Raw genomic sequence first — 12,501 nt, 5'->3', positions numbered from 1 at the left:
GGTGAAAGTTTGCAGAAATGGCTGATCCGAATTTGTAGGCACTACAGAATGGGGCTTTCAAAAGTATCTACTATAATACTATAATAAAATTTAATCTTATTAGAATGGCTGATCTGTATCAGACACCGGGATTTACATGATTGTGTTTATCCCAAGCGAACATCTCAAGTTTAGGTAGTAGTAGATGACCCTGGATAATGAAGAGATGGTATTACCAGGGGAGTGCTATGGAAGGGTTACATGCACTTAATACAGCAATCCCCCATCCCCCCCCCTAGATTGTAAGCTTTTCTGTATCTGTCATTTGCAACCCCTATTTAATGTACGGCGCTGTGTAATATGTTGGCGCTATATAATATTATTAATAATATCTGAGGATTGGGCCGCTTTTACGAAGTATATTTCTGACATTAGACAATTTTTAATGAGAATTAGAGTGCAGGCAGGCAAGGGGACACCCGGGCACCCTCACATATTCCATGATGGCCAATGTCTGCCATAATGCACAAGGTGATCAGGTGAATGCACAATTCTGATCCGTGGCTCTGCTTCATAGCCTTGGATTAGGTGTAGCTCCAAGGGAGATCTTTAGCAAGATCATAGATAAACTTGAAGGCTTAGCTGATTGTGTTCTCGCCTTTAGAAGGAGAGAAAGTCAGGCAGCTCTGGTTATCTGGGGGCTGAGATAAAGAAAAGGGATTACTGTCATTCCTTCCCCCCCACTGTTGCCCCAGCAGGCGCATGGGGTATGTGATCAGAATATGGCCAGAGGGTGATCCATGGTAGCTCAGGGCAACTTGTGCAGCAAATCCTTTACACTCAATTAGGGGAGAGGAGTCCTATAGAGTTTATTCTCATATTTACTTTTGTTTATTAAAATAAAATTTATTGGGGAGATATTGTGCTGATCCAACCAGCAGAAAACGGTTTAAAGATCAAGATGTCTTTTTTTTCAAATTCGGTCCCAGCGCTTCTTTGTTCAGACTTCTCCAGGACAACGCAGAGCGTACACAGATAATGAGCGACAGAGTCACTTCTGGACTGCGCTGACGAGGCACCGTTGTCATTACTGGAACGCTCTGTCAACCTTGGCGCCCAGCGCAGGTTCTGCATGAAGAATATTGGATTTCTGCATTTCAGTGGATGGTTGTGAGGTCTCAGGAGAGTGGAGAAGGTTCATCAGAGCTGTTCCCAGCGAGAGCGCTGAGCCTCGCCACTACATTAATCTTCCAGTGACAGCGGTCCAGGTGCACTTGTCACACCAAGTCACCCGTGCAAAATGGCTCCCCCGTGAAATATGTAAACATGGCACTGCAGCTACCGAATTTTACATCCAACTCCACGAAAGAGAAGCCACCAGATGTAACATATTATTGATCAGTACTGCTCAGCTTTCGTAAGACATCCCCAGCGTCTGCAACATTCTGAGGGTTCCTCACAATACAACTGAATTGTCATTACCAAATTTCAACAGTACACACACCAAATCCTCCTACACCAGATTCACCAAACTTACTATAGTGTTTCTAGTTACAGAGCCTCCTTACAGGGTCAAAATAGGGACTAAGCAGCTATATAGATATATGAGACACTATAGTAAGTAAATGCCAGCAGCAGCATTTATATAGCTCTGGCATATACCGCAGTGCTGTATGGAGCACACCAAGCTAGTCCCATTAGTCTCTGAACAGAGGAACTCCATAGTCACACACTTATACTACTTTGTTTATTAGCTCAGACCTATACCAAAATGGGAGCTTGCACTTTTCCCCAGTGTGGTATCCATCTGTAGAACCAAAGTTCCTAATATAACATAAGTCTTTGCAAAACACTCGATCTGCATATAGAGACAGTAAAGCAACAGAGTAAGTTAAGACAGGTACTCTTGATGCACTTTGAAATGTATTCTTCATATTGGCCAGTAGAGAGCAGCACTGACACGCAGAGTGGAAGTAGAGGATTATCAGCACACAAGAGCTAAATGAAGAAGCTACAGAATGAGAGCAGATTAGTGAAAGGGAGAGATATGGAATTCTGAGAGCCTCATTACAGTGGGAGGATGGAGAGGACAGGAAATCATGGTGTGCTAATGGCTGTTAAAGGGACAGTAAAACCATTATGTGCTGTTCTAAGCAGGTACAAATTCCTGTATCCATATATGAAGTATATACATAGAAGTGACAAAGCATGGAGCAACAAATGAAAATCCTACACCCAGATTTTTGTGGTCATGTATGGTGGGTGATGATGATCCAATAAATACAAGCAAAGACTTATTGTCTTGACGGTTGATTGATACAAAATGATACAATGAAGCATCAGTGGGCGGTTATCGTCACACCCAAACGGCATGATGTTAATCTCTTCCTTTGGTCTGTGAAACTTTTATTTCACCATAGGACAGGCTTATTTGACATCCTAAACAAAGAATTAGCAGAGCTTTTTTGCTGATTTTGTGATTTTTTGTTAACAATGGATGAGCAGATTTTGCTCACTATTCCAATTCATCCTAAAGATGTTCAGTAAGGTTGAGGTCAGGGCTCTGTGCAAGACACTCAAATTCCTTCACACCAAACTGGTGACCCCATGTTTTTATGAAGCTGGATTTGTACATGGGGACGCAGTCATGGGGGGAATGGAAAACGGTCTTCACAAAACTGTAATCACAATGCTGGAATTGTCTACAATGTCATGGAGTTTTACCAGGACCCTTCACGGGAAAGACAAGGCTGTCCACATCAAGTAATCATTTGCTCCACGTATGTTTTCTTCCTCTAAAAGAATGAATAAGCAACATTATGAGGACATCACCATCCTGCCATAAGCCATCAACATCAAAACGCATCTCACAGCAGTGAGGAGGAAGAGCTTGGAGCTTGTTAACAGCTCAAGAGGCCTTCAATGGCCCACTTCCACTGTCGGCTCTGCAAAGCCTAAGATAATCAGTCAACGCGCAGTAATGAGAAGGCAGTGCCCTTCTTATAAAGCCACCCCTGCAGCAGCTAGAGAAACTTTAAAGTCCCGGGACAAAGACCTGCTGGGACTTTTAGTCTCCCAACTGAAAATTACCCAGCGGTAATACATAAAGAGCACCGCTCTCTCCTCCCTCTCCTCCAAATGCAATCAGCGTAGCGTCTGCCTCCTGCAGCTTTAGTAATTACCGTCTCTTTTCATCCGCGCCTCCTCTGACACCAGACCTCGGGCCCGCTACCTCCCCTCGTTCTGTAATTACAAGCTAATAGTTTCAAGGGTTTTTTTTTTTTCTTCTCTTGGGTCCTAGTTCAAGCACCAATTCCCTCCTCCACCACCGCCCACCCCCCCAATTCCGCTCCTCGTTAATAATACCCTACAATGTACGGCACAGTTGGAGCCCGGGTTAAGTCACAGGAGTGGCAGGACCACTTCTAATACCCCCTCATCAACCACGCACAAATTTCTCAACAGGCCAAAATAGAAACTCTTTCGATGCCAGGCTGACTGAAAATTGATAGGCCGTGTTACTGCTGTAGTGCCCAGCAAAACACAGTACACATATAAGTATTAAGGTGCGTACACACTTCCAATTTTTATCGTTCAAAATGAACGACGAACGAACGACGAACGATCGATTGGGCAAAAATCGTTCGTAAAAAAAGTAACCAACGACGCCGACGAACGAGGAAAGTCGTTGGAAGCAGAGCAGAGTATTTCAGGAGAGGAGAGTTATAGAGGAAGGAGCAGAGTCCTCCGGCAGGGCAGAGTATTTCAGGAGAGGAGAGTTATAGAGGAAGGAGCAGAGTCCTCCGGCAGGGCAGAGTATTTCAGTAGAGGAGAGTTATAGAGGAAGGAGCAGAGTCCTCCAGCAGAGCAGAGTATTTCAGGAGAGGAGAATTTTAGAGGAAGGAGCACTCCTGCAGCGTATTTTTAGAACAGAAAAGTTAAAAGGGGCAAATTGGGACTGTCAGTAGTACAGCAATGTTTGCGAGTCGAGTACTATAGCCCAAAACATGTATATCTGTGGGGGGTAACGCTGAATCTTTATGACATTTTACTTTAGAAAAGAAGGTTTAGGTCAGTAGCCACATTGCTAGTTTGGCAGCAGGCAGCATGGCAGAAGATCTTAATGTGCATTCCAGTTATCACGCAGCACAGGACCCTGAGATAGTGCCAGAAAAAGCTGTACAAGTCAGCCATTGTGAGCAGCGCCTCTGGCGTGTTCTCTACTCTCACTGTTGACACCTCATCTCGTGTCCTCTGCTAGTGAAAGGAATCAGCCCAAAACCCATTACAGCCCAACTTCTCACAAGGGACAATATCAGCCGACTAAACCATATATTTTAAAGGAGCAGAGAAACCCTGAAATATGATTGTGGTGAAAGGACAAACATTACTGTAGCTTTCCAGCAAGACTTGTATGGTCTTTATGTTCTTGTAATTTGGAAGAAACTTATATTGATTACAAGCCACCTGACTGTATGGAGGAAGATTGCAAGCTTCTTTGGGGGGGAAGATAAAGCACAGAGGAAAGAACCAGTGCAACCCAAAAGCATTTTTCATAGCAACAGGTTCTCCTAAAAGTGAAGTTAATGATAAAAAACAAATCATCTATAAGTAGTATTACTCTGGCCTAGATCACCATTTCTGAACCAACATTAATACTGAAATATAATACAATCTTACCAAGAATGAATCGTGTGACCAGATCACATGATCATTGGCTCCAAGCAGCATGGCAGATATTTTCATGTCAGAAGCTGCAACGAGTTTTCTCATCAGAATCACCCTGTGTATTAGTAAAAGTATAAAATAAAGCCATTCTCTATCACATCTAAGCCTAAAAAGTATACAACCTGTTTTTATTTGTACTATAGGCAGCTGCCCTGTTTGCCATCCTTCTATGGCAGTACAACAATGTGAATTGTGTGAAAAGGCCCCGGCTGTGTTGTCTGATCTTCGGAGGAGGGGGGAATTCAGTAAGGTTGATGGTCTGATTATACAGTGTCATTAGATAATGCCCCCCTGCACACTTCACCTTTGTGTTGTAAAGACAAAGTCCAATAATAGCCACAGTGACATCTGACAACAATTACCATCCTCATCATTTACACAAAGGGGTTAACAGCAGTGCTTCTGTCCAACATGGTCAGCTCAAACATCTGCCTGGATCAATACCTGTCAGGACTATGAAAGGCTCAGAGTGCCAGGGCGCATAGAGCAATGCTCACCACTACTTAAAGGGTCAACCCGAAGGTGGCAATTATGCTATAAATGGAATCCGCTCAGCTGGGTCCTCTGCCATCTTATCTTTCTACCTCTGCCGGTGAAATCTCAGCATCAGTGACTGCATTGGGGTCTCACTCTGAAGTGGAAACGCAGGACAGGGATGATGCAAGACCCTCATCGTAGACACAGCAGCGTATAAACATACTAAATCAATCCGAGCAAGTTTATAATCCATCACTTTACAGAGGAGCAGACACTCTAATAATCTCCTACCACAATCGAACACTATTAATATACATATATATAGCTCTGACATATACCGAAGTCCTGTAAAGGGGACCTGACACTCTAATGCCCCCCCCACAGTTACACACTATTATTATACATTTTTATAGCTCCGACCTATACGGCAGTGCTGTACAGAGAACACTGGGCCAATCCCATCAGTCTCTGTACAGAGGAGCTGACACTGTAATGCCCCCCCACAGTCACACACTATTATTATACATTTATATAGCTCTGACATATACCTGAGCCAGTCCCATCAGTCTCTGTACAGAGAGGCTGAAACTCTAATGTCCCCCCCCCCCAGTCACACACTATTATTATACATATGTATATAGCTCTGACATATACCGCAGTGCTCTATAGAAAACACTGAGCTGGTCCTATCAGTCTATACAGAGGAACTTTCTGAAAGACAGACACACATTCTGAAAGCAGGGTCCCAGGAGAAGCCCACCCTTGAGCACTGCTGGCAAGAAAAGCCAAGATATCCCTTCTGCAAAGCAAGGCCGCCGACTACTGAGCACAGCTGAGGGATGGATATAAACACAGACACGTACACACACCTACAGATTTTTACAAGCGAAGGTCTGCACTCTTCTATACATTAAATATTCATGGAGAGAATATATAATGAGGTGTGGAAGAGGGAGATGTGCATAGCACAGTTAGATGCCTCAGGGGCATGCAAGGGAAAAATAACAGGGGGTGGGGGGGCTGTGATGCTTATCTCTGGGTAATGAAGGGGAGGGGGTTATTCTCTCAGTCTCTGTCACACACATTCCAATTAACTTCTCCACAATAGGATGAGGAGGGCAGGCACAGCGGGTCGCTGGCATCTGTGATGTGCCCTGCAGGCAGGATAGGGGGTGGGGGGTATGGTTGGGTTTTAGGTCAGAGCTTGCTATCGCCTTCCATTATGGCAGATGCTTTTATACAGGTGAACGGCTATGTTTTATCACCATTGCTGGTGGTACAGATAATGCTGTATGATTGGACTGCTGCGGAGGGGCTGCAGTTTGCTGCATCAGTCACAGATTCTCTGTTTCCAATTTCAGATCTTTAATTGCACGCCATCAAATGCTAAAATCTGCCTCATCCTGAAATAACTAATGATTTCATTCCTTGACATTCTCCAAAAGACGAACAACCGCAATCTAATTCCTTCTTCCTAGTTCGAGTAAGTTTTCAGCAGCAAGTGACTTGCACTCATTTTAACTTGCGATTATCTGGCGCTGTGCAATAATTGGCCAGTGCGCCGCTACTCTGACACAGCAAAATCTGGTTCATTTATTGGCTAATTGCCTTCCTACCCCTCCCTACCTTATGTTATCAGTGTGAACAGGCCATAAATCAGACAAATGACCGGTCCGCTCATTGTTTTCTGCGACCTAAAGCTTTGGACTTGTCACCGCCCCTTTCTTTTCATGGACCCATCAATAAAGCATCTGGAGAATTGAGAAAAAAAAAGGGAGGGGTTTGGGGTCACACGTGCAGGAAAATCCAATATTGGGGGCAATAAAAGGGGTTAAAATGTCATAGTACAAAAAAAGTGCCTATTAGTTCATTTAGGAGCAGTTATACCAGTTTGTGTCTCAGACCACACAGCTTTCCATGGAGTTTTATTGAACCCCGTAAAATGCCAACCTTAGATGAGACTGGTCAGGTTTATGATGATCAAAGGGCCAATCAACAGCATAGGCACAGACTGAAAGGATTAAAAATAGGTTTTGCTGGTTTTATGGTGTATCAGTTTATAACAAAGAAAAGGAAATAGATAATTTGATGGTGGAGAAGCTGTGAGCAATTCCTTTTACGATTCAAGAATAGTTCAGTCCGGTCTTGGTGGCAGGAAACTTATCCAGTATTGTTTGGGCCCTGTGCTGGCCATTTATAGGAAGTTATCCTCTCAGATTGCACAGCACAGAGACATCAGCTGTTTTTGCCCGCCATTGTTCTTGCACTGAAAGTACAAGATTTCTTCACTCTGAAGAGTAAAATATTAGCCAGCTGTAAGGAAAATCTCCCACACGTTCAGTCCCCAATATCAATCACCAGACATTCGCCATTTTCTCCAACAATGCTCAGAAAGAATTGCTTGTTCTTTATCCAGCCTTGCTTCTGCATTCAAAACATTGTGATCCTAAGGAATGTTTTTCTTTTTGCACGGACAAGTATGTTCTGATTGGTTGCTATGAGTAACTACAGAGCATGTCTCTGCAAGTTGTGATAAAAGGCTGAAAATGGAGTGGATGAGCAGGTTGGCAGTTGCAAGTAAATAATCAGATGTGGGATAACTGCAGAATTCCACTGTGCAAACTTTTTTTTCCTTTTGTAACATAGCGCCAACATATTCCAGAGCACCTTACGGAGTACACAGGACTAGTTTCATTTGGCTCTCCTTCAGTGTCCTTGCTCACATGAAGTCATAGCTTCCCATACATGTTTGTATTTCCAGCATTTCGGTGACTTTCACAATCCAAAACTCCTTGTCTTTAAAACTGGAAAATGAGCCCAGAACTCCAGTACTTCAAGACCAGCACTGTGACCCTGCCACTAACACAATTCCTGTCTTAGGGTGACACGAAGCAGTGACTGATCACCCTTGGTCAGTTCTACAAAACACTCCTCCACTCCATATCATACAGGAAGAGGTTCTGTAGTCCTAACATACTTCCTGGTAATCAAGCACAGGATAAAAAGTACAGCAGTGAATGTCCAACATGATTAACAGGCATTTATTGAAGTGATAAAACAGTTTAAATGGTAAGAAAAGACCAGAATGGAGCAAAATGAGAATTTCCTCATTTCATATATTTTTAGAAGCAGCAGACAGATCAGCAGTCCAGCAAATAAAGCAGCCAAGAGGTCACTTTGGCCAGCTTGGCCCTCAAGGCGTAAGGGCATCTGGGGCCAAAGGGCAGGACCTCTGCCCGAGAGCTCACTTGCGTTTGTTGTGAAACCTGACGCCTCTTGCAGCGAATGAGTGACGGTAGAAAACAGGAATCTCCACAACAGATTCTCTCATTTCCTGATCTCTATCCGGCCCTCTATTAATACTTCATTATATCTCTGGCACCGTCTCCAAGCCTTAATCCCAGACTCCACCTACGCACAGGTACGGAAAGCTTTTTATTTCTGCAAACACGCACTCATTCAACCTCTACAGATACTGAAATATCCCAAAACAAAGCTAAAAACACCAACATATTACAATACAAGAAACCTGAAAAGTATAATGAAGAGCTGGGCCTGCATCAGTGCCACCTGGTTCTTCAATTCACCCAGCCGATAAACTAATCGACAATGTAATAATATAAAACGAACAAGTGTAAAGTACAGAGACGACATAAAACATTCACAATGGTTATTATTCCTCCCTTATAGAATCCCTCGCACATCAAAAGCAAATAATTTGTTAAAATGCAGCGATATTTTGGGTGCCCACGATCTCTCCACTAACCAAAGACAGAAAGTTTTGGACTTTCCCAGTAAAATTAATCATCATCAGCAACCTATCAACCCAAGACGGCCAAGCATAGAATTGTGGGAACGATGGCGATAAATTGAGAGGCCAAGCGGAGTTTAGGAAGTGAAAATCTAAAAAATTCAGTAGAATATTTTTGTACAATTCTGAATCATGCCAGATATATACAATTTGCAACAATTTTTTTTAAAATCAAAAAAAGAAAAATCACGCTGACCCCAGATGCAATAGAGCATTGGGGGTACGTTGAAGTCAAGTCACCTTAATCGGGCAGTGCGCAAGGTGACGGCGAGGCTTACCTTTCATGACAATAGGAAGTCCTTTGTGTCACATAGGCCAGCTCACAGCCATGACACGCAGATCCAGCCACAGGCAAGTCACTGCACTGATCTGCCTTCCAGCTCCCCCGAGCAGATGACCCAGCGGAGGGGCGGTGCCAGTCTATAAACACCTGCTGCTCCTGTCCACACCCAGCGCCTCTCTCTCTCCCCCCCACCGCCTGCCTGCAGCCAAACCTGTGGCCACAAACACACTGACAAAAGGGATCAGATTTCAGCTGCTAAAACACAAACTCCCTCAGCAGTAATTAGGCTTCAAAGCGGCAGCAATAACCCCATTCACAGCATGGAGATTGTGCAATTCCTTGAAATCCAACACGAGGCCGAACCTACCCACAGACGGCGCTTGGAGGGGACAGGAAATTTTAGGTCTGCGGTCACCTGAAAAAATTGGTCAACCTTCTATAAATGCTACAAATAATATTCAGTGGGACAAATCGTTTTAATATTTTAACATCTCAAATTTACTTTCTCGGAACGGCTGTGTATTGAGTTTTTAGGGCTCATTTACACTTCACATGGATACCGTTCCTGCAACGCATAATATTATTCACATTTCTGTTAGCACACTGTGCAACAATCCCAGCGCAAACATTTTCATGTGATGTTCTTACTATACTTAATTCACTATGCCCGGTGTGATTATATTTCACTTGTGAAATGTTAATATAAAAGTGAACGGAACCCTAATACTAACCTTAGAATTGCCAATAAAAGAAGCCCCAAGCCCTTCAGTCAGTATTTGTCTGCTATTTGCTACAAGTCAATGCCATGTGCTCAGGTCTAGTAATTGGCCAGTGCATTGTGCCAGTCTCTAGGAGTCTGCTTAGTACCCATTGGTTACATTTTTTAGTGCCAATCCTAAGGGTGTCATCCTGAGCAGGTGCAGATCTTCAGCCTTTCCAGCACATTAGTTGACCCTTCAGGCCCATGGCCCCCTTTATAGAAAAGGCTGGTGATCTCAGAATTCCCCACCAGCAAATCTCTGGTGTTCCCAGCTCCTCCCACATTTTGGGGCTACAGCAACCGAAGAGAGACTGTAATCAGGACAAATATGGAACCTGTGGCTATTCAGATCTGCCTGGACTGAAATGAATTGTTGGTATACAACACAATGTATCAAACTCTTATTGTGCTGGATTTTTCCTGCTGTAAAGAAATTGTTGCGAAATTGGTAACATTTGTACAAACTTGTCACCGACCACATCAAATGAGACAAACTGCTTCCAATGAACAAAAATGCAGTTTTACTGCCAAGTTGTGTTTACACCCAGTCTACCACTAGGAGGCGACAGATAGCTGAGAATTAGAATTTACAGAGCATTGCACTGCACTAATAACAGTATAAATATTCAACATCACCAGAATGTGAAGAACTACAAGTCTAAGAATGACCAGCTGGCTCATGGAGAACATTTTATCAATTGATATAACTGTTCCACCTAGTGGGCTAGTTTCGAGCCACAAACATCACTTAATCTGCTGGCACTTGTAGTTTAATTGATGCTGGAGTGCTGCAATTTTCTAAAAGGAACAGCTAATTCTATCCAGAGAAAACTGCAACTTTGTGCAAGAAAGTCAACTGAATGCACATTTATATGAATTTAGGCTTTTCACTCTTCTTCTGTGCAGGACTGCTGCCTCTGGTTCCTCTGCAGCATAGGAATGGCACAATGTGCTGCTAAAATCCATAGAGGGAGCAAGAAAATGGGTGCAGGGAGTGACAACTGCTTGGGGTCAGTGGAAATGTTGACATTATGTGAATTCTAAAATTAATTGCTTGCTTTATATATGAGTTAGGAAATTCAGATCTGTCTGGTGTTATTTCAAAGAGAATTATTAACCCCTCCAATGCTTATGTCAGGACTACAGAATGATTAGCTGATGATTACAGATTGGAGAGTGGGGGGGGGGGGGGGGGGGGGGGGGCAGTTTGGTAAAAGGAAACTAGACAGGGCTGACACCACTCTGACCACAGAAAAACTGTGTTGCCAGCCTAAGAAGTGCAGCAGGTATTTTCTGTAGTTTCCAGGCATCTAGAGATATTCTGTACATAAATATATAAATAAATAGCGTGTGCGCCATACACAGGAACACGAAGCCATGTACAGCCAGCAGGAAACACAGATTTTACTGGCTCCTCCGGCATCTGTGCCTCATTCTCACCTTTACCCAAGCTGGAAGGAAAAGCCATCTCGAAGCCATTACAGGAAACAAAACACAAACTGGATGGTTTTATGATGGTAAAGGTTAAAGAGTAACAATGTAACCCATCCAGAGCAATGTGACGTCCTTTCCACAGCCAATAATCTGCAGACCTCGTATGATGTGCAGAACTTCCAATGTCTGTGCTGTGATCACTCAACCAAGCTCAGAAAATGAGACCCAAGACCAGACATGCAATACTCAGAGGTTTCCAAGCACTGCTCCTGCATGACAAAACGGTGGGGAAGGGAAAGTACAAAGTCTTGTGAGGTTGGGAGGAAATTCTAAGAGTATCCAGGGGGTTGGATGGCTCCAACAATACAAAAAGTAATCTGATTAAAAGGCTCAGAAGTCCTTATGGCTACATTTGTTCTGGGTCAGTGACCCAATGCACTGAAACTAGAGGATAATTATGGCACATCTCCAGCAGCGTTTCGATGGCGTCTGCGTCCTCCAATACACGGGCCCTATTACTCCGCACAGAAAGGACAGATGACAGAAACGACCTAAACCCTGAAAATACATTTTCATTCCTATTACCAATCACTCTATTTCAAATATCAGATTCACTGCAGAATTGAATTAAAACGAAAAAAAAAAAGCGCAAAGCTAATTCTGTTAGCGGCCAGATGGGCGTAAAAAAAAAAAAAAGAGTATAGTGAAAGTGAAACAGGGCGAAATTTCCATCTGGACACCTTGTTCCGATTCTGCTCCTCGCCATTTTTTGGAATAATGGAGTTCCTGGCAATCGGCATGCTCTTGTAAAATATGGACAGGCAGGGAGAATGGCTGACATCAATTATCCTGAGTCGGCGCTCGGGAGTGTACAGATGGCAAGAGCGCGATTTATTGCCCATGGAAGACGGGAGGGAGGAGAGGCGCCCGTCGTGAATCATCCTGGAGGGTAACTGATCTCTCCCTGGACCCAAATCCTATTGGTTTATGGCGCTTGCTGAAAATGGAGGTGTAAAACCGACTGGGGGG

At 43.6% G+C, this 12,501-nt stretch overlaps 1 protein-coding gene across 5 annotated transcripts in view; it reads right to left on the bottom strand.

Annotated features, from left to right (window-relative positions):
- The window catches only part of GSE1 (Gse1 coiled-coil protein), a 184,019-nt gene that overhangs the window by 25,296 nt on the left and 146,222 nt on the right, over positions 1–12,501 (bottom strand). The window contains exon 1 of one of the 5 annotated variants that reach the window (XM_072421465.1): positions 9,274–9,534. The exons of the other annotated variants lie outside the window; for them this stretch is intronic. Within the exon in view, the coding sequence (XP_072277566.1) occupies positions 9,274–9,280 (7 nt within the window). The 5' untranslated portion in view covers positions 9,281–9,534. Of the gene's footprint in view, positions 1–9,273; positions 9,535–12,501 lie in introns of those variants that run through there. 5 annotated transcript variants of the gene reach the window in all.

This window comes from Pyxicephalus adspersus, chromosome 9, assembly GCF_032062135.1.
Source record: "Pyxicephalus adspersus chromosome 9, UCB_Pads_2.0, whole genome shotgun sequence".
NCBI classification, from domain to species: Eukaryota; Metazoa; Chordata; class Amphibia; order Anura; family Pyxicephalidae; genus Pyxicephalus; species Pyxicephalus adspersus.
This window is presented reverse-complemented; position numbering and strand designations above follow the sequence as displayed.